Source organism: Centropristis striata, chromosome 8 (assembly GCF_030273125.1).
Source record: "Centropristis striata isolate RG_2023a ecotype Rhode Island chromosome 8, C.striata_1.0, whole genome shotgun sequence".
Taxonomy (NCBI): Eukaryota; Metazoa; Chordata; class Actinopteri; order Perciformes; family Serranidae; genus Centropristis; species Centropristis striata.
The window spans coordinates 25,720,731-25,742,979 of NC_081524.1; the positions used below are offsets into that span (position 1 = coordinate 25,720,731).

A 22,249-nucleotide genomic window follows, 5' to 3' on the forward strand; every position below is an offset into this window, starting at 1 on the left:
TTCAGAATGCGTGTATATATTTATAAAAAAAACACCATTTCCCATTATGTACTTGGTTGGGGTGCAAGTGAAACCAGATGTCTAATCTCGATTTGGGCAGAAGATTTAGTCCCAAGAAAACTTGATGACTCATATCATTACCGGGCCATTTACAAGGGAATTGCTGGCAAGGCAGCAACTAGCGACTTGAGTTGTTGTTCTTATGTGACATCATAAATGTACAGTATCCCCTTCCAGTGGAAGTGGCGTGAGTAGTAACGAGTAACATGGTCTGCTGGACACCCTTGGAGATGCATGATACACACAATCGTAAACAACAAAGTGTGTCTTATCACACAGAACGCAGCAGCTCGGCCTTTTACCGGTTTTAACAGACGACATCATATCACCCCGATTTTAGCTTCTTTGCACTTGTTCCCTGATCATTTTAGGATCAATTTTAAGATTTTACTGATCACTTTTAAAGCTCTTTTAGGTCTGGTTCCTAGCTATTGGACAGATTAACTAACTCTATACGAGCCGACCCGCGTCCTCAGATCCTCGGGTCCTTCTGACTGTTCCTTATGGCATCATTCTCGTTGTGATTAACTGCTCTCTGTCCAAGCACTTTGTAAACTGCTGTTTTTAAAAGGTGCTATATAAATAAAGTTATTATTACTTGTGATCTGATAACCTAAGATGCATTTCAAAACCAAGTCTAAACAGGGTCTTCCATGTATGAGTGTGTTAGAGCCACAGAATTAGAACTATGGACAGAAGGCAACATTTTGAACTTGAATCAACTGAATCAACAGAATGGTGAGCATAACTGCCATTTTTATGTGCCCCGTTTCCATAACAACCTGTTTTAGTGGACTAACTTTTGTGTAAGCAAGTCTCGAACACACTAAGGTTAGGTTTGCGCAGTGTGGACGATTGAACAAGCAGTGAAGAGGCATTTTTTGTGAAGTTGCTTTTATGCCCTGTCACCGTTAACTTACTACTAGAGAGGACTGGTAAGTCATCATATTTGTTTCATTAAAGCAACATTATGAATAAATGTTGTTGTTTTTCTGCGATTTAGTGCTCCTACAGTTTCAGAGTGCAACAGCAGAATAATATTAGAATATATACACACAGGATGTGGTCCGGCCAAAGACTGTTTATAAAGATGGATGACATGACAGCTCCCCTAAAGTGAGGCCAAAATCTTCTGGATCGCCCCCTTGTGGCTGGTTTAATTCGTTTTTGATTCTTTAAAATGGGGGTGTAACGTCATGATTGGCAGCTTTTATTGGGTCCCGATTGGTCGGGTGGTTGTTTGGGCAGGAACTTGATATCACAGCTCCACTCTTTGTCACTACTGCACAGACTTTGGCTTTAAATGACATCACCAGTGCAAGATGGCTGCACCTTTATCTGAGATATCCTGGCTTGACTGTAGAATAGATTACATTTACACGTGCTACTCTGATGAAGTGAATTTTTTTGTATACTTGTACTGTTATAAGTATTTCAACAAATCAGTAATTTGAATTTAGTAATTCAAGTAAGATCTGTTACAGAATAAAAATAATTTGAATGAAACAAAGAACAAAAGAAACAAAGGAAAGGAGATAAATCAGCATCTGCAGCAGAGTAAGCTGCTGGTGTGTCTTACAGTTGCATCTACCTTAATTAATCAGTACATCATGCACCACCCAGAGAGCAGGCAAATTGACCTAAATCCAACACAACCATGATGTTGCGTCACCAACAGGTGCATGCTGGGTCGGGCTAACAAACTAAATGCTAATATTCTCATCGTCAACCCTTCAGCTGTGACTTCCGCATTCACTGAGGAACTTTTACCTTCAGTGAGGTGTGTGAAGACTTTCTGCTGAATCCCTGAAGTGACTGCAGAGAGGCTGGGTGGACTGGTTATAGTGGGACAGCCAGACTCAGTGGACTGGTTATATTGAGAATTCTGGAAGTTGAAGGCAGAGCAGAAGAGGGGGATTTGGGGGTGCTCAAGGCTGACAGAATGTTTTTCAGACAGGTGAGTACAATAACAAACTCACTGTGATGGTTGTAACTCTCTCTCTCTCTCGCTCTCTCTCTCTTTGTCAACATCAACGTTACTAGGCAACATAGTGCTATTTACTTCTGTATGCACTGTCATGCAAAAACTGTGCAATGTGTTACTTTTGCTGTAATGTGTGCATTGTGGAGTTTTTGTTGTTGATACATGCCCGTGTCAGCTGTCTTGGTGATGTTTTATTCTGCTGTAAAATGGCAGGCATTCATTTATGTGACTTAATAATATTTGTTGCACCCTCTGCAACGTCCAAAAGTCTTTTTATTTGTCAGCCATTTTTGTTTAATTGCCTGAGTTTGGCCGTTTTCCAATTCCTTCTACTGAGATTACACTGAGGGTGGCTGTTATGTAATTAATAATCAGTCGTATGTATCAGCTGCAAAGTGCCGTCTTTAAAGCATCATATTGTTGATGCACTTTATTTTGTAGTGTAACTGTGTTTTTAATTGAATTAGTCTATTATTTTATAACATTATCATCATATGCATATACTTTTCCATCCATGCTTCAGGCACAGAATTGAGTTGTAGGTTGCAAGTATTTTAGCAGCACTCTGAGCCCAACACACACCCTGAGACACTTTAGTGTAAAGCCCAATACTTCAAGTAGACTTGAAGCTCAAAAATATACTTTGGATAATGTTAATGTACACTTACCATGAGTAAAATGTATTGTTTAAAAAAAGGCAGGTATCTTTTCTGTCAGACGTGCGTGAGACACGCATGCTCGGCAACTGGGTGATTTCGGGTTCAAATCAAATCTCAAACTAAAGTGACGCAGACAGAACAAATGTCTAGTGACCTGATAAACACAGAGCCAAGTCACAAGACCTATTCAATAAGAAACACTGGACTTTAGCTGCCTGTCTATCTCCAATTTAAAAAAAAAGATGACTGACGTTTTCATAGGACCAGGTGGACAAATGGGTAACCGTAGACGCAGCAAGCAACTAACAGCACGGGCCGAGCACATGGAAGAAAGGAATTATCACTCAGTTTCCATTCTAACAGATTTCTGTGGGGTAGAAGGACTTGATTTTCTCTTGCCTATCACTAGACACCAACTCATCCACCTCAATGCAAGTCAACGTTATTGCATTGCCATGCTAATAGACCAGTGGTGCCAATGTTTTATTTTGGAGCAAAAGAAATTTGAACAGTGACGGCATTGGCCTTTGCACACTAAACCTGTGATTTTGGGTGAAAAAAATGCAACCTGACGTTGAGTCAAACATGTTTTACACTGAAGACGAAACTTTTGAAGACTAAACTTTTTTGAGTTTGACCACTCTGAGCCACCATGCATGCAAACCTAATCATCTAAAATGTGAAAACAGGTTTTTCTTAACATTAATAAGTGAATTGCACACTTCAGGGCCTCAAACTGCTCAGGATAGCAGAGCAGGGAGCTGCATGTGAGCTGCTCACAATGTACCGGCAGTCTCTAACCTCTTGGTAAACAGGCAGCATATTTCATCTGTCACACATTCAGAGGCTACGAAACAAATGTGTGAAGTGCATCTCAACGCCACGTTTGTAGGTCTTCTCCCCCTACGCGGATTCGTTTTGAGGCTGATGTCTCCATGCATTAAGCACCGAGTGAGCCTGTGCGTAAAGCAGCCTCTGGTGGCCAGGTAGAACAGTACCCAATCGTTCCTGGCTGTGACCCTCTGTCCATCAACCATTCTTTAGATGCAGATTTGTCCAGAATTTGTGAATAAAGTAGCAATATCTCAAACTGGACCGAAGACCTCCTGAAACAGACTTGGAAAAGATCAGGATAATCGCACAGCTCCTTTATCAGCAGCTCTAACGAATAGAATATATAAACGCATCAAAATCTAAATATATTAGTAAATCAGTGTGTGGCGAAGACATAAGTCCCATGGTATCATGTTCAAAACTTTAATTAATCAGGTGTGTCAAATGTTGCAATAAGTCACATAGCACCTGCTTCAACAGCATTAGAAAGATGCTGGTTAGTTTCAAGCTATGATGCTGCTGTAAGCAACACTAACGTTTCAAAAATGCTGCTGTTTTCCACAGTCACTACTGTAAACATATTAAACTATCAGAAATATATATTTTAAGGAATTAGTGGCACACGAGGCACACCAACATTAATTAAGCAACAAATAGCAGCCATTGTCCATCGCAATGTCTGACAGTCACCGACCACTAAACCCCCATCCACACCCACACCTGGCCATGGGTTTGCGGTGGCATGTATTAAGTGCTTAAAAATAGCAATTCTGATGTAGTTAATGGTGGACAGTGCTTTTCTTGAATTCAACTGAAGTAACACAGTAGGGCTCTCATTGTGGTCTTTGTCATATGCCTATTGAGTAGACATTGCCCAGCCCAAATCTGGAGGTTACATAGTCATAAAAGCCCCTTTCAGACTGCCATTTCAAGCCACGATATTTACGCCTCTGTAACGTTTCGCCTGGAATCTGAACACACCAGAAGTGTGATGGGGGACCAAGTGATCCCCTTCGGAGGCAGTAACAGAGGCATTAAATTGGCGAGACAGTTTTGGGCAGGATAAATGTGAACCAGCGGAGCCGGCAAGACGGTACCATATTTGTGTGACCAACACTCGGGTAATAAGAAAGGAAGTGGAGCGTATCATCAGAAACACACCTCTTACTTGAGTTGGGAAGTAATTAAATCATGTTCCGCAAAATGCAGAACAACTTTGTTTGAGTCTGTAGAATCTCTACAGTGAGAAACAGCCCGGTGGCAGTTCTTTCACCATTGGAAGATGATGATCGCCATTGTCGCTGCCATCATCAGCACATACATACTGTACTTCGCTGTACACTGTGCTACTGTGCTGCACTGCTGCTGCTCTGTTACACCCTACTACCATCTCCTCCCATTTTTTTCCCCGTGTTTCTGGACTGCAATATCAATGGACGCCAATATAACCCTGTTGCAGAATCAGTATGTCGTTATGGCAATATAGCGAGGCTTTTGTTGAAACACAGTCTGAAAGGGACTATAGAAAGTAAGAAACGTACAGCAACAAGTAGCAACGTTAAGTGAGGTATAATGCCAGCTTGATAAAAAGAAGAACAAGACAAAAAGCTTTCAGAGCCTGTATTCATCATGTTTTTCAGAAAGATCACTATAAATACTACTGAAAGTTAAACTAGGAGTGGAACTATACTAACCTCAGGAGGAGACTTCTTATCTCTGTTTGTAAAGCTACAAGAGTAAATATAAAATAACTTTGTCTCATAGCTTTACTCAGTGCCAGTGATTTGGATCTCAGCACATTCAACTCACTGATCAAGATACTATCTCAGGCTAGAAAAATGCAAATCAGAAGATACCATCACTAGTATTACAAGCTAGATACACTTATTATTATTATTATTATTATTATTATTATTATTATTACTTATTAAAAAATGTGCTTTGGCTACAATATTGATTATAACTTGTTGATGAAAAGTTATCCATTAAAAAGAATAACATGCTGATAAAGAGCATGTGATATGACAGAAAGCTCTAGAACGGCACCTAAATGGTAATAATTGTTTTTGTAAATGTTGACAATGTTTGGCACAACTAATACCTGCTTTCTCGTGTTTAGATTTGCTGTCCAGATAAAATGATCTATCTAGATAAAATATAACTTGTGAAAAGATGCAGATCAATTCACATGGATGCTTCTGTTTTCAATGATACAGATAATCTGTCTGTCCCTTAAAAATCCCTCTTTCCAATGATGCACAACAGAAACTTCCCTGTCACACAAGATGTGCAGCACATAGCAGCTAAAGTTAAAAAGAGCTGACACATAACTGGTTTGTAAATGCTACTGACAGCAACAAATCCCAACAACCAAACTTCATCATGAACATTACAGCAGCTATTCTGACAAAAGTCTGATCTGAACACAGATTCTTGTTTCTTATTATTACTATTTAGCTGCTGTGGGTGTTGGTCTTACCAGACCACCACAGCACTGTCTTCGCATTTAAGCACATTTACTGTGAAGAGAAAGCAAGAAACTTCAAGTTGAAATAAATGGTTAGTTCATCACAGCAAATGAGGTGGGGCTTGAACTGTGATAGACCCTTTTGACTGACAGATGAGCATATTCCTATGTCCTATGCCCACTGGGACACCTTTGGGACAGGCCTGTGTGTTTGAAGTCAAAGACTTTTAAGCACTTTATGATCACTTTCCGTAAGTCCACATCCCTGCACCTTAAGGGAAAGTCTTTTAATGCAATGTGATGTGATGTTAAAACAGAAATGGGAGTTGAATTGCAAAAAAATATAAGTTCTTCTCAATGATAACAAAAAACAAACAAAATGTGTTGATGTCAGCAAGATGAAGATTTCCTTCTAATTCTAATCACACACATTGTCAGCAAGAACTATGGATGTTAGCTCTTTGTCTAGCGACAGCAGGATGATGTAGCCTTTCACAACCATTTTACATATCAACAGAAAGAACAAAAACAAATACTCCACTTCATTTAACTACATACAGTGAAGAGCTTCTTCTGGTGATGTCACAGGTGACACTGATTAAAGTCTGTGAGGGTCCATTTCTACGATGGGACATTTTAACTCTACATTTGTTTGTAACATGCACATGCTGTTTTTAATATTTTTTTTGCATGTTATTTTTGTTTTTCCATAAACAGGTTTTTTCTCGGAGTTTCACTGTTACATGCGGAAATAAACAACATAATTCAAGCATTTATGTAACTGATAAGGAGAAATCTGAACAACCAAGCCAAAAAATGTCAGGGCTCACATTTACTTTCCTGCGGTTAAAAGACAGGGTCTCATATTGACTGGATTGACATGTGGACCTGAACCATTGTCAACACTAAGCCAAGAAAAATGCAGCTACAACAACTAAGCCTGTATGGTACATTATATTACAACTTTCAAACTTTAATTTGATGATTGTGCCATAAACATTCACATAGTCTGCAGTTTGCGATTATGTGTGATGTCAAGCTCCAAATGAATCTAAACTCATACAGTGATTCAGAACAGAATGCTGTCAATTATTATTTAGCCATTTCATGACTTTATCGGATAAAGATAGTGGAGAGATGACAGGAAAAGGGGAGACGGAGACATAATAGAGGCCCTCGGAAGGATACCTGGACACGTGGCTCATGGTTGATTTCTCAAAACCACAGGGACATTCAAACTGCTGTCAATTATGCACATGAAGAGTTTTGAATGTGTACGCATGCAATGCAACCATCAAGGACACGGGTGTAAGAGATGTCATATTTTGACACAAAACAACTTTGCAGCCCAGGACCACGCACTGCAAGCTGTTGAGAATCACTAACTTACACTTCCTTGCCTTAAATTAGTGGCATCATATCAGACATGCACATGCCACCAGACACCTTCTGTAATTAAACACAAATAAGCTTATCGATAGCAATATTCAAAATAATACCGATCTGTATCCACTGATGACAATAAGGCTTACTTAACCTAAAGCCATTCTGTAAGCCACTTTGAGCACATAAAGTTGTGTTCATTTCATGTTCATATTGTTCTTTGTATGTTCCTTCATTCCCATGACATGTCATTGTACATAACAATAAAGTCCAGTTAAGTGTAGAAACAGACAAGTGTGGCTTGTCCTCATGCTATCACAAACACAATTAAAGCCACATGGAGATCCATCATTGTATTATTATAGACAAGGTATAGTTTGTCTTATAACATAAGAGGCATCTTGTACTTTTCACTGATGGAAGTGGAAACCCTGCTGTTACAATCGGGTCACCAAATGGATTCCTTTCACTTCTAAATAATGCTGCAATATAGGTAACAATAACACAAATCCCCAACAAAATGTAGCAAAATTTACAAAATCAATATTACAATACAAAGGCATGCTAACTATACCATTCAGTATTATTTACATCCATCAATTCTGCCTGTCTGTGGACCTGAACCACGGACCTCACCGATTGTGCTGCATCTTCAATATATTTCACTTCATGAAAAGTTTTGACTGTAATGGTGAATGCACACCTTTAAATTCTCCAAGACAGACGCATAGGAGGAAAAAGTCCATAGCACAATGTCCTTTTGCCGGTTTTACCTGATGAAGGTCGAAGGACCAAAATGTGTGTAGTTAATAAAGTTCATTGCAAGTAAAAGGATAGTGTGTGGGAATTCTCTCTATATACTATATAAAAATTAAAATCAAAGTGCAAGAGCAAGCACTGCAACAAGAGAGTCGAAATCGGGCTTAAAAACAATATTCAAAGCTTTGAAACCACAGTTACATGCTATCCCAATAGTCTTGTTTTAAATGAGTTGATAAACATCATCTTACTGGAAAATTCAGAATAAAGGTAATTTACAAGTTAGATTATCTCGTCATAAAACACACTATGGAAGGACCCGGCAGTCAACGGCCATGCAGGCAGCGATCATTTGGCCGCCAGAGCCAGCACAGACAGCCTACTTGTTGCACGTTGTAGAGCCACTAATAAAACATTCACTATACTTCAAAGTTGGTGGTGTAGTTCCAGTCGATTCAGATGCCCCTCGGACCATGATGACCCACCAGTTGGTAACCACAGGCAAGCATTAAAATTGTCAATTAAAGCAGGTGTAGTCAAACACAGTGAAATTCAACATATGAAGTAGTAAAACTGCATCTGATCATGGTCAAAGCCTTATTGTTCAGCACAGACGGAGCATCACATCCTGTCCCTCAGCGCAGTCTTTCTGACTGACTGACCACAGTGGTACTTCCTGTCCACAGGTCACACTGACCCTTCCCAGAGCCACCAGGATGCTGACCGTTCAAGATAAGCCTAAAACACTGTTGATGGAAGGCCAAACTGTTGCACTACTTACTTCAACACAACCGCTGAATGGCAACACATGCTACCAGACTGTGCCATGTCATCATACTAACATGTAAATACACACAGCACATATTAACAAAATATGTCAAATCTCTTTTTAGTATCAACAGAGACTATCCAAACAGTATCCTAATGCCTCATACACACTTGTAGCCACTACGAGTGTGAAGTTAGATTAAGTTTTTAAACAGGATATTGTGCGTGTGTGTGAGTGTGTACTGACTCTTGTTCTTGCGCAGCAGGGCAGAGGTGATCCAGGGTTCTGTTTGGACCATCCTGCAAGAGGGCACAGTCTTGTCCTCCACGGATGATGACGTGATCACCATGGAAATGCTTGGCAATAGTTCAATCCAGCAGGGAAATACTGTCAACAAAACACTTTGACAGGTGGGTGGAGCTTGTGGGGGTTTAGTCTGTCATGAGACACGTTTTCAATCCCAGAGTTCACTTCAACAGTTTACATCCAACTTAATCAATGAATCTTGAAATGGTGGGAAACCAACCAACCAATCAAAAGGCACCGTCTTCTCTGGCTTGTTTCTTTTCTTTTTTGTGACTGTGGTTTCTAAGGCAACCAACTGGTGTACAGGCAGCTCGTCTCTCTGAAGTAAAAATATAAAGGATGTAATCTCTGTCTTCTGTGGAGTTACACTATAGATATAGATCTCTCGTTCTACATATATATTCTGTTTCTCTGTGGGTATGGGGAGTGGGGGAAATAGAATATTTGGTTAGTCAGGTTAGCTTTTTGTTTCGTTGGTTTCGGCAGTTTCATGCATTCTTTCTGTGTGCTGGAGTTTTGTACCGCTCCAGATCGCTGGTGACTGAGATTTTAAGTCGTCAAAAGTAGGCCTTTCTTCTTATACAGTATGTTAATAAGTGGCTACTCTAATTAAGAGTTTTAACTAAAAGTCCTAGGGCTAAAGGCATAGACTCTACTTTCTTATGACAGGTTCACTTAGTCCAGGGCAGGTTTAACCAAAGGTACACAGCTAATAGTTCTTCAGACATCTTAGCAATAATCCAGTACAAGTTGTGTGTGCCCAGTGTAGCCTTTAGCGGGAGAATACAGTATAGCTAGTACTCCCAGGTTACTCAGACTCCATGGTCAGTATGGTTCCAACAGATCTCATATTACTCAGCATTAAAAGTTCTTCCAATGGTAATTCTTCTTCCAGAGTACTTGAAAAACACACTAACTAGCTGCAGGTCAAGTCTGTGCTAACCAGGCTCGCCCAGCATACTGCCAGGTGGGCTGAGCGAGGTAGTGTGACAGAAGGGCTGGAAGAGAAGGAGGTGGAGGGGAGTTGGGTTTCCAGCTGCCTGCTTTTACCCCATCCCTTACGCTAAAAATAGCTCCAATTACTGGCGCTTTCTGGGGGACTCTCACTGGACAGAGCAGGGCAGTGTAGAGTGATGTTACCACTCAGATTAATCCAATGACACACACAGCCCTCCACTGGCAATGTCACAGATCATGAACAGCCAGAGCTCCAGGAAGCCTGTGTGTGTTGCGGTCACTCAGCTCCCCTTCACCCGCCTACAGCAGGAGGTGGCTGGCCTCTGCCAGGGTGAAAAGGAGCCCTTTTAAAAAGCCAGACAATAATGTAATCCCCATGCACTGTACAGGATGTCTTTGTGACAACAAGCTGTTGCACAAACACATGTAAACAAAGCAGTCCACTGCAACGTGTTGATTTCACAGGGACGTGCAGGTCCAGAGAAAGTTCCTCTAACTGGACATCCACTGTCACGGGCCAACAGGAACAAAGTGACGTACTATTACAAGTAGCGAGACTGCACCTCACTTATACACCTCTTCTTCTTCGGGGTAAAGCATGGAGAGAAATCGAGAGACAAAAGTTTAGATCCAGCATTTGTGGTCAGAGGCCAAATGTCTCCCCGTGTAGAAGAAAAACACAGAACAAGCCGCTGACGGCCTGCATTATTTTTACTTCCAAACTCCGACAGTCTTCTGTTTACCAAAGAACAACTCGGTCCGGGAAGAAGTCCGCCTCTGAGGTAATCACACTAAAATAAAACCACAAAGTCTGAACAACAACCAACCAAAACTTGAGAGTCGTCTCAAAGTAAACTAAAGAAAAATCCAGTAAAGTTCCTGAGCTTGCTGTCAGACGCCGCTGATCGCTTTTTGACGCGCCTCTTCTTCCGTCTGCTTCCGCTCTCTTTTCTCACATTTAATGTCCTCCTTTACTTGACCTTCTCGGAACTGGGGGAGATTTTTATTCCTTCAAGGTGGAAACCTTCACAAGGGCGATTTCGACTCATGTTTCTCGCCCGTTTCCCTTTCCGTGCTTCTCCGTTAGACGGAATCTGTGCTCCTCTCCCACACAGCTCCCCCACCCTGCGATAGAGACCGTACCATGTGGCTGTGGCGGGGGTCTGAGCTCCCTGTCTGCCGCCGCTTCACACTCTACTGGTAAAACCCGGGCAGATACACGCACAGGGCGAAAATACGACATTAGGGGCATTTCAGAGGAATTTCACATTAACCATCGCTCAGATGACGACTGGTTTATGGAACTTTATCAACAATCCGAGCGAGTTTGTGGGACAGTAACCTTCCCTCTGACCACGGTAGTCCGCTCCAAGCAGCCCTCTGCTGTCCTGGCCATTTATAGTAACAGAAGGATATATATACTGGAACTTTATATTCACGCATACATAGACAAGTTACTTAAACCCGTTATCCAGTTTATTGGGTGAACTTTTGACAGAATTAAAAACAACAACAAAAAACAGGTTGCCTCATTAATAACCACTTCTTACAAAGCCATTAATGTGTATAACCTTTCTAAACTCAAAAACCTGAAACTTCAGTTCATATATATCATGATATCATATATTATATATCACACACACACACTCTCTTTATCTTACATTAATGTATAGTGGTCTGCTTACACCCACCGCATTGTGCAATGTTTATGGAGAAAAGAGGGAGGGGAAAAGAGAGAAAGGGTCGAGGACAGAGACAGAGGCCTACCTTGATCAACGCCTTTAAAATGTGCATGTTTCCCCTTCTACAACAGATTCCTGTATTAAAACAATCTCAACCCTTGTTACTGCAACAATTTTTGGCCATGAAAGAATAGTTTTCAGGGAAAAGCGGGCAGCAACGTTAAAGATGGTTGTTTTATAACCTTTTTTGTGACAAGTAAATGTGACAGAGCTGGACTAAATATGACCGTCCGACTGTGTTTTATTGTTGCCATCATGTTACACACAAAGGCGCATTTCTTTCATTGAGTCTTTGAAAATGTTTGAACTTCTCAGTACTCGGGTAAACGCAGCCTCTACCCTCACTCAGCACGCACCCTCTATGGGCTCTGTTGCTACCCGACGCGATGGCAGCTGCAATGCAATTGGCTACATAAACTCCCATCCTTGGCTGTGATTGGCCAGCGGACGGGTCTGTGGGCGGGGCGCTCGGCTTAGTTTCCCAGTGTCTCTTCAAACGGTTCGAGGCAGGAATGACGCTGAAATAGTTTGAAGATGTCAGGTAGAAATGGAAAGAGGGAGGGGGAGACCGAGGGGGTGGGTGGAGATCCTGCCGGGGAGAGAGCAGGGCAAAAGGCTTCCATAAGCACATGGTGGGTCACTGAGTGACTCTCTACAGCTGAGATGTGTGACTTCTCCTCACAAACCAGCCGAAGCTAAAAGTTGTTACTGTTGCTATCCGAGCATTCCGGCTAAATCAGGCACAATGCTGCCTGGGAACAGCTCTGCACACAAACAGTGTCATAAACCAGCTGACAGCTTCTTAAAGGAAAATATACACTCTAATACAGCTCACACTACACTGACAAATGTGTATCACTTGACTTCTTTCTTTTTTTAAATGTGATTTAACCCTTTCACCTATGCAGATCAATGAGCCATTAATATGTTATAAAGAAATGATGGTTAACAGCTTCTTAAAAGGAAAATATACACTCTAATACAGCTCACACTACACTGACAAATGTGTTTCACTTGACTTCTTTCGTTTTTAAAAAATGTGATTTAACCCTTTCACAAATGCAGATCAATGAGTCATTAATATGTTAAAAAGAAATTATGGTTAAAAGTCCACTGAAGCTTGCTTATTGTAATGTAATGCCTTAATGTGCATAATAAGAGGAATATCAGGGGAGACCTTACCTTTGTACATCAGGCTCAAACAGTAGTACAATTTCAATCCGAGTATATGAGCCATGCTATTTTAATTGTACATAAAGCATTGTACTGACAACCTCTAATAACAACACATTGGTTTCAATTAGTTGTTAAGGAATGTCATTTTAAATAATATTTAATTTAACAAAAAGTATAGTTATAATTTGCAAAACTCAGCTAAACTCCAAGGCAAATGTCAGACAGTGTTGATACTGCATTCTGGCTTTGCAACATCCCTGTTCCTGTAGCTTCCATTGTAATCTACTCAAGCTCCCGGCTCCAGAACCCTTGGTTCAAATCACTGCACTCCCACACACTGAAAAACAGCTGACCAGTCTCAGCTAAAATAAGATAGCATGGTCTTATAACATGCTATAATTGGGGCTTACATTAAATAGACAAGTCATAAACAAGCAGGAAGTAACATTATGGAGCAATACAGCACAGCAGCAATGTACGCCAGCGTGGTTATCACATGCAGAAGGGGAAGCCAGGATAATGTAAAGCATGGCACACACTTTGTTCCATATAGGAAGACTACAGATGTTGTCATGTTTTTAGTGACTCTTTCTGTGTGATTGCTACCCTCGAGGCTCCACTGTGATCCAAACGATATTGAACTTGTCCTGTGTTGAAAGGTTTAAAGATAGCACTGGGAGCAAATACCAGTGTAGTCATTGGATCTGGAGGTCTGTCCATCCACACCAGAAGTTGGACTTTGGAAGCTGCGATGAAGAAGCAGAGATCATAAATGTATCCTAAAAGGGAAATCCATTATAAGGGTAGCGTGCTACACATAAATAACAGCTAATACAGGAGGCAGATGTGTTAAAATAATTCTGATACAGTTTTTTTTACAGCGACAAGAAGGTTTATACTCTAAACCAAACAAAGAGACAGGATGGAGAGTATCACGAAAATGTGCTCGTGACAACTTTGATTAAATAAAAATCATCTCCCATCCATTGTATAAAACAAGCAATTCATTCATTCATCATATCTCATATTCCATCACAATAACCAGCCACAAATAACTAACTTGTCATTTATTTCCTTAAATAAAATATTTAAAAATTTAAAAATTTAAATGTTACATTTGAGTCCTTTCTGTATTTTGTGTAGGTGTTGTGCCATTGTACGTATGTACCAAGAGTCCTTTTTGGATAACTCAAACATAAAGTTACAAAGTACGATACATGCTTACTTCATCAAAATGTGCAAATTAGACAATGAAAAATGTTGCACTATTAGATCACAGGGGATGTACACAAGGAATGCAACGTAAACAAAGGAAATAAACTCGATATATGTGGTTAAAAGGACACATAAAAACCTATAAAGCGGAAATCCTGAAGAGTCACAAGAAAAGGTTAGTTTGAGGTGAAACAAAAAAGCTGTGCAAATTGATCTAGAACTGTGCAAATTCTGCACTGATTAAAGACTGACACATAATTTAGCCATTTGACCTGTGCATACACATATACTTTAATTTCATGTCAAGTATATTTCTGTATTCTATATTTCTGCATGGGCAGACATACCATCAGATACACAACCAGCAGGGTGCAAAAAGGTGGCTGGACACACAGAAATACAAAAAGACAAGGAAACAGAGCTTAACTCTGCTCTCAGTCAGCTTTTCACCGTGTGCATGTCTGTTTGCACTGAGGAGAAACATGGGTTGTACCGCATTTCTACTGTCATCATACCATGCAAACCCCACAATTATCTCAGCTCCACAATTACAGACAGATGAGCAACAGGTGAACAACAATGCATGTGTATGTGTGTGTGTATGCTGGGGATGACAGGACATGCATATAGTACAGTCACACACAACAGCTGACCTACACAACGGTTCTGTAGTTTCGTTGTGGACTATAAGGGAGTTTGTCCACTAAAATGATTATATTAAGTGTTACCCACCATAGGCCCTTCAACAAAAATTATGAATTAAAAAATGAAGTTTTGTCAAACAGACAAAGAAGGAGGACTGGAAATACAACCCACACGGTGGAAAGAATAAAGCAACATTCATCTTTAGTGTAGAAATCAATGAACTGAATTTGGAAAATACATATATATCACAATATACATGTGAAGTCAATACAGAAATTTTATTTAATTTACCAAAAGTTTCCAGTTTGACACAATAGAAATATTTTAAATAATTTACTGGAATTAATTTTGAGAAAAATTGGGCTTGAATAAGAATAGTATTTGGTGCATATAAAGAATAGGCTAAAGCTTATTTTGTGTTGTCACAACATAAATGATCAGTATATATCTTTTTTTAAAATCAATTTAAATTTAAGCTATTAGTACCTTATATATATATATATATATATATATATATATATATATATATATATGTGTGTGTGTGTGTGTGTGTGTGTGTACAATTTAGGCTTTCTTTGATTTTTTTTAAATACTTGTGATAGCTTTAAACGTCATTAAAACCCTGCTTCAGTAGTTAGGTAGTGATACAGCATATTGCATTAGCAGAAAAGCAGCTTCTCAACAGAGGACTTAAACAGGCTGTAGAATTAGAGGCAGTGGTTTCCCGTTGACTGCTTCGCTGGTTGTCTTTCTCTGTCTGTTGATAGTTGTGAAACGCATCGCTATGCCTATATTACTGATTAGTATTATTTCCCTTCACAGAATTACTGACAAGCTTCCACCAAATCACGTTCAGCTGTACTAACGACCAGACAGCGGAGATTACAACGGCAGTGCGAGGAGGCAAGCAGACTCGAAGACTCACGTGCCTTGCAGCAAAATTCCACCCGGCAACTATACACTGTACCATGGCAACAGCCCTGCCATTGGTCCCCGGTGCGTTTTCAAATGACCAATGGGATGGCCAGCCGCGGGTGATGCTTGTTGCTAGGTAAACATGATGCAGAGGAAAGATAGAGGAGCAGAATTACCATGCTGCTACTGCAGGGTGCTTTCAGCAAGGAGTGGAGGAGGAGGAGGGAGCACTTCACACTCGGAGATACCCTTCTCACTTGGCGGTGCCAGAGAGACAAAAACAAAACGAAGCAGGAATGACACAGGCAAAGAGGAATAAAATATAAGATTCGGATAAAGACGGTGGAAATGGTGCTGCCCACGTTCCACACACACACAAATGAACAATAAACCAGCCAGTTGCCATTACTTTCTTCATAAGGCTTATTGATATGATTTTCTGAAACACTTAATTTCAGTTTTTAAAAAAAGTTTGGAATTGTGCTGTCTCCCCCCCTATAACCAAATGAGCACAGTCAAAAAATGATAACCTACTAATATATAAATAAACATATATTAACAATGGAGCAAAATAGATCAAATAATGTAATGCAAAAGGACATATACTCTGTAGTAACTTAAAACAGTTAGTAAGCAGCATCAGTCAGCTAGTTTAGGATGTGCAATCAGCCTAGCAGAGATCACCATACATTGTGCTAGACTGCATGTCATATGACCCTTCTTTGTAGCTGTGTTTTCAGGGATTTAATTCCTTCAGAGTCCCTGCTCATGAACTGTTTGTGACTGATGATTGTTTAGATAAGAAAATTATTCTGGATTATGCACCACCCCCCACCACCACCAATTTTAAATATTCTGGTTCATCAATTTCTCAACCCTAACTTCTCATGACCTCATTTCAGGATCCTACAATTCTCATGAACCCAGCATTGAACTCTCAAGCTGTCATGACTGTTTGAGTATGGCATATTTTTGTGACATTTTATTGATATTGGTTGAAAAAAATGTATATCACAAACACACTCACAAAATTCAAACTTTTAAATTTTAAGAAATCCAAGTTCTCTCTTGTTAATTCAAACGTCACTTCTTCTTGAGCAAGCAATCCCTGTCTTCAGAGAAAGCTGGAATACCAAAATGGACCTGCCCGTCTCATTCCTCTGGTCTGAGATCTGCCCGGGCTGTGGCAGCTCACTAACATCCTAGTATCACACTATACTCACTAAGTGTGTATACATTTTACTATACAGCGTTTCCTCCCCAGTTACTCTTAGTGCGATAAACCTACACACACTTTAGACCCTTCTGTTGAACATCATCAGTGATCAGTGGGAATAAGTGGCAGGTGACTCTAAACGGATCAAAGCAGACATGTGGCTGACTTCAGTGGGAGCTTGCAGCCAAAAGGAGCACAGTGCAAAGGAAACTGGAAAACTGGAAGCAAAGTGTCATATGTCAGAACGTGTCACACTCGGTGCATACCAGTCCTTACTCATGATGAACAGGTTTTCTAAATGCTTGCCACTACCCAGTGGTAAAATGTAACTGATTACAATTATTCATATATTATGGTTCAATCCTAAGGCACATGCACTTTGCTGAGGTTTTTATTTTTTTTTGCTACATTACACTTCACCACACTGCATTTCAGGATAATATAATCATTTGTAACCCTAACCCACTACAGGTGTAGTTCATGGTTGCAGACAAACTTTTGAAAACATACATTAAACGGCCCAAGAGTATATATGTATATAACACACCTAAAAACTACTTACAGACTTACTTTAATAGCTTAACAGTTTATTTGTGTAGCACATGTCATACACAAAGGCAATTCACAGTGCTTTGCATTATGCAAGAAAACACTGAAAACAAAGAAAATCAAACTATTCATATTGTGATCATATTACCAACACACTTTTGTGTAATTTTTGACTGTCATTTTGGATTTTGTCTTTTCAAATTATGTTATAATAAATATCCTATCGTTTTTGAAGAGCGTAGATTTTCCGTTTGAGAGCATGATTTTATTCCTTTTCAGTGACACAGCTCCTTTTCATGCTCAGATTTATTCTCCTTGTGCTCACATTTTGTGCTCGCACTCAGATTTCTGCCATTTTCTTTCAAAATGTGTGCATGAACTCAAAAGTCCCATGCTTGTGCTCACATTTCTTCTTCTTGGACACAAACATTTCGCTTGCACTCAAATATTTCCTGTGCACGCTCAGATCTAAAGTCTGCTCTCTCAAAACTTTTGTGCTCGCACTCAGAACAAGCACGTCCTCTCAGGTTGTGGTAACTGCTCAAACTAAAGGATGTCCCTCCCTGCGCTTATAAAAGTGTGTTTCACCAGCCAATAGGTAGACAGCTAGAGTGTGGACCAATCAAATGACGGATGCAGTGTCTTGGATGCGTTCCTTCGCCAATTTTGAGCGATCCGTAGGGGCGGGTAGTATATTGTCTGTTTGTAAAACTGCTTCTCTCTTAAAATACACCAATTTACTATATTAGCCAGCTATTTGAATCACCTATTTAAGACATCAGCATATTTATGTTTATTTAATCTTAAGTAATACTAAAAAGAGTTATCATAGTTTAGATCTTTTCTAATTTTACATCAGTGGGATATATTTCAGATACGATAAATACTCCAAAATAGTTAAGCCATGATATGATAGTTGAATGGGTAAAGATGTTGCTTTTGATAACATTTTATACCATGGGACGCCGGTTCGCATCCCGGTCGTTGCACTCTTGCTGCATGTCATATTATGATTTTGAATTTAAATTAATAAATAACAGTTACAGAATCCATGTAACCAGTTGATTATTTTATTGAAACGTTTAAGAAGAGGTGATGGGTAAATAGGCTAGTGTGACCAGCCAGCCCTGTCCCTTTAAGACAGGCGCCCGGTGTGTTAGTGTGAAATACAGGTGCAGGAAGGTAAACAGAGAGAGAAGTAGTAGACATCCACGGTGACAGACATGTAAAGAAGAGCTAGCTCATGTTAATGCCTAAGTGTTAGGTGAACAGCAGTGTCCAGACAGAACTTGACCAAGCCTGATGTTGTATTCTGCCTTGCTAAAGAAGGGAATAAAATGTGCGGCTCTGCACGAAAGTCTACACTTCGTCCTACTTCCTTCCCACACTTTGGCCCGGACTCTAAGACGCAACGAGTCAAAAACATTAAACCATCTCCCAACTACGGTTCGGAGAAAGAGAGGGTTAAAACAGTAACACTAGGCTGCCTGATTAAAAAGATCTAATGAAAAATATGCTATGATGATAATGATTTGAGGAAATTACCTTCACCTACTACTAATTAGTTGGTGTAACAGTACTGTACTGTACAGTAACAGTAATTTATCGTCCCATGGTTAAAAAAGTTATAAAAGCAATCTCCTTACCCAATCACCTATGGCATCATACTTACTTAAGATTAATTATACATAAATATACTGCCGTCTTAAATCGGTGACAATTTAAATAGCTGGCTAATATGGTAAATTTATGCATTTTAAGAGGGAATTATGTCTTACAAATCACATTTATCACATTGCACAAGCAACAGACTTCCACATGGGAGAGCGGGGTTCGCATCCTGTGTGAAACAAAAGTAAACCATTTCTAAGTTATGCTAATCACGTTTTTAAATTGCGGCAGTCACATGACCCTTGTAACAACCTAATTTCCTGTATTTATGTACATTTATTTACTGTTTAAACTGTCTTTTATAACGCCAAACCAGAAGTTTTTTGGCCTAAACCTAAGGTCAGGGGTTTTACAACATAAATCTACAGAAACTGCAGTCTCCTTTTTTTTTTTACAACTGAGGGCCATACGTGTGTGCTTTTTTAGAACGTGCCATTGTACCGTGAGCCGCGCCGTCACAATACGTGCCTGCGTGCCGTAATTTGTGGTACTGACACACAACCTTTTCTGCCGTTTATGTTGGAGAACTTGTTGGCACATAAGTTTTGAGAGTGCAGACTTTAGATTTGAGCGCGTGGACTTAAGATCTGATCACAGGACATATTTGAATGCAAGCGAAATGTTTGTGTCCACGAAGAAAAAATGTGAGCACAAGCATGTGAATTTTAAGTTCAAGCACACATTTTGAAAGAAAGCAGCAGAAATCTGAGTGCGAGCACAAAATGTGAGCTCGAGGAAGAGCTGCGTCACTGAAAAGGAATAAAATCATGCTCTCAAACTGAAAATCTACGCTCATCAATGAAGATAGGATATTTCTTCCATATTTTTCTTTACTCTTCTTAAAGAAGAGAAGTTGTTGTAACTCAAATGTACACTGTACATCAGCCTCATATTCTCATGCTTAATAAGAGTCAGGGCCTGAGGACTTCTAAGTGCCAATATTGACTCATATGGCGCCACCCACTGGCAACAGTAAGTAGGCCTTGTATGACAAATATAATCCAATTTGAATTTTAAGCTGTGTGATCTACAGTTGTTATACAACAAAATATTGGGTGTTTAGTGCGCCAACGAGATTTGCAATGTCACTTTTAGCACCATGGACTACACACAGGAGGTAACTTCTCACTCCGATGGTCAGTCGTCATCCCGTCAGCACCCCTGCAGTTGGGAAGGTGCAAAGGCACGTTCATCACTGCTTCGCTGCTTGCAGCCTTAATTATTATTTCTTAGAACTAAATCACATTTATCACATTAACTGTTATCCAATGCTACTTTATGATTTTGATTTACAGATCACCCTTGATCAGGTTTACCGCCTTCAAACAAAACAAAACAAAAAGCAGGAAGTGAGACAGAGGTCCTTAGGATATATCTAGCTTTTTTTTAAATATTGGATTGTTTTTGTAAATAAACACACGTGCGCCAGAGATTCCCCGGGCAGGAAGTGCCTAAAGCTACATTCTTCCAAAAAATTCCAGCAGGGGGTGCTAAGTGTGGCTAGAAAAACATTTCTGTCCATTCATATCAATGTAAAATAAGAAAACTTAGAATTTATAACCTCAGAATTTTTTAAGGACAGCACTATGGTCTCAATCACTAATAAAAAATCTTCTTCAAGATTTGATGTTAATAGTTCAAATAATGGCCCCATTTAGAAGAAAATAGAAGATAAAGAGTCATATGATTTGGGGCGTGGCTACCTTTGATTGACAGGTCACTAACAAGGCAAGCAGTCATCAGGAGAGAAACAGAACAATGCGTATCTATGGCAACATGCCAATAAAGTTATATATAATGTTATTTACATATTAAAAAAAGGACGTTTACCGGTTTGGTCTTTGGTCTGGAACCTTTCACACTGTATTTCACTTAACAGTTTATTTGAAAGTTTTGTTCAGTAAAATGCCTTGTTGAGTAACAAACATTTTGTTTTAGTTTTCTGCTAGCCAAAATGAACATATCAGTTAATGCTCCAGTTAATGCTAACATGAATCAATCAGGTTGAGGTGTAGAGAGGCGTGTAGTCAGTGATCAGATCCCTCTCGCTCCTCCACAGTCCAAATATGGTCTGCTCCCCGTATCGGAAACAAGATGGCGACGCAAGATGGCGACGAGTGTAACGCTGAACTCGATGCTTCCAATGGGCCACAAACCAATGGGTGACGTCACGGTCACTACGTCTATTATCCATACAGTCTATGGGTTTCCCATTGATTACCTAGACACGCACGCACATTCACACACGCACTGAATTTACCGAGCTACCCACCCCACTCCTCCGCTGCAAAACAATTCGTGCATGATAGAGAGACTGAATGCCCCCAGACCCCCCAGCTAGCTAACAGCAGGTTTGGAGAACTAGACGCGTTCCAGGGAGGAAACAAATGAATGAATTGCTGCAGACTGGGACTAACAATACATATTTTAGCCACCTAAACAAAGGTCCACCCTAAAAAATATAATTCTTTCATAGTCATACCTTTCTGACCGTATTTGTGTTTGTGTGCAAGGAGAGAACAAGAGAGAGGACAGATGTGAAAACAAAAATACACGTTGTGATTGAAACATCACTTAACTTTCGTGCATCAATGCATCAACTATGTCACTTCCAGTAGTCATGTATCTCACGTGACTACTTCACTTCTGGCATTTATTTACTTTTTAAACTGTCTTTATCATGCCTAATCAGGAACTTTTTAGCCCTAAACCTAGAGAAGTTGTTTTGCAGCCTAAATTCAACGAAACTGAAGCCTTTTTTTTTTACAACAGTGAACCCAAAGTTTATGTATAATGACACGTGGGCTAATTTTAGAATGCTCCATTATGTACAAGTGCATCACAATAAGTTTATTTATGTCAGTAATTCAATTTGAAAAGTGGAAATAACACATTTTATAGATCCATTACACACAGAAGAAACATTTCATGTCTTACTTTAT

The 22,249-nt window shown here is 39.8% G+C and overlaps 1 protein-coding gene across 2 annotated transcripts in view; it reads right to left on the reverse strand.

The window, feature by feature from the left end:
* Positions 1–22,249, reverse strand: part of dyrk1b (dual-specificity tyrosine-(Y)-phosphorylation regulated kinase 1B) — a 65,170-nt gene that overhangs the window by 23,874 nt on the left and 19,047 nt on the right. The window contains exon 1 of one of the 2 annotated variants that reach the window (XM_059338637.1): positions 9,162–11,246. The exons of the other annotated variant lie outside the window; for it this stretch is intronic. Coding sequence (XP_059194620.1) covers positions 9,162–9,264 — 103 coding nt within the window. The 5' untranslated portion in view covers positions 9,265–11,246. Of the gene's footprint in view, positions 1–9,161; positions 11,247–22,249 lie in introns of those variants that run through there. 2 annotated transcript variants of the gene reach the window in all.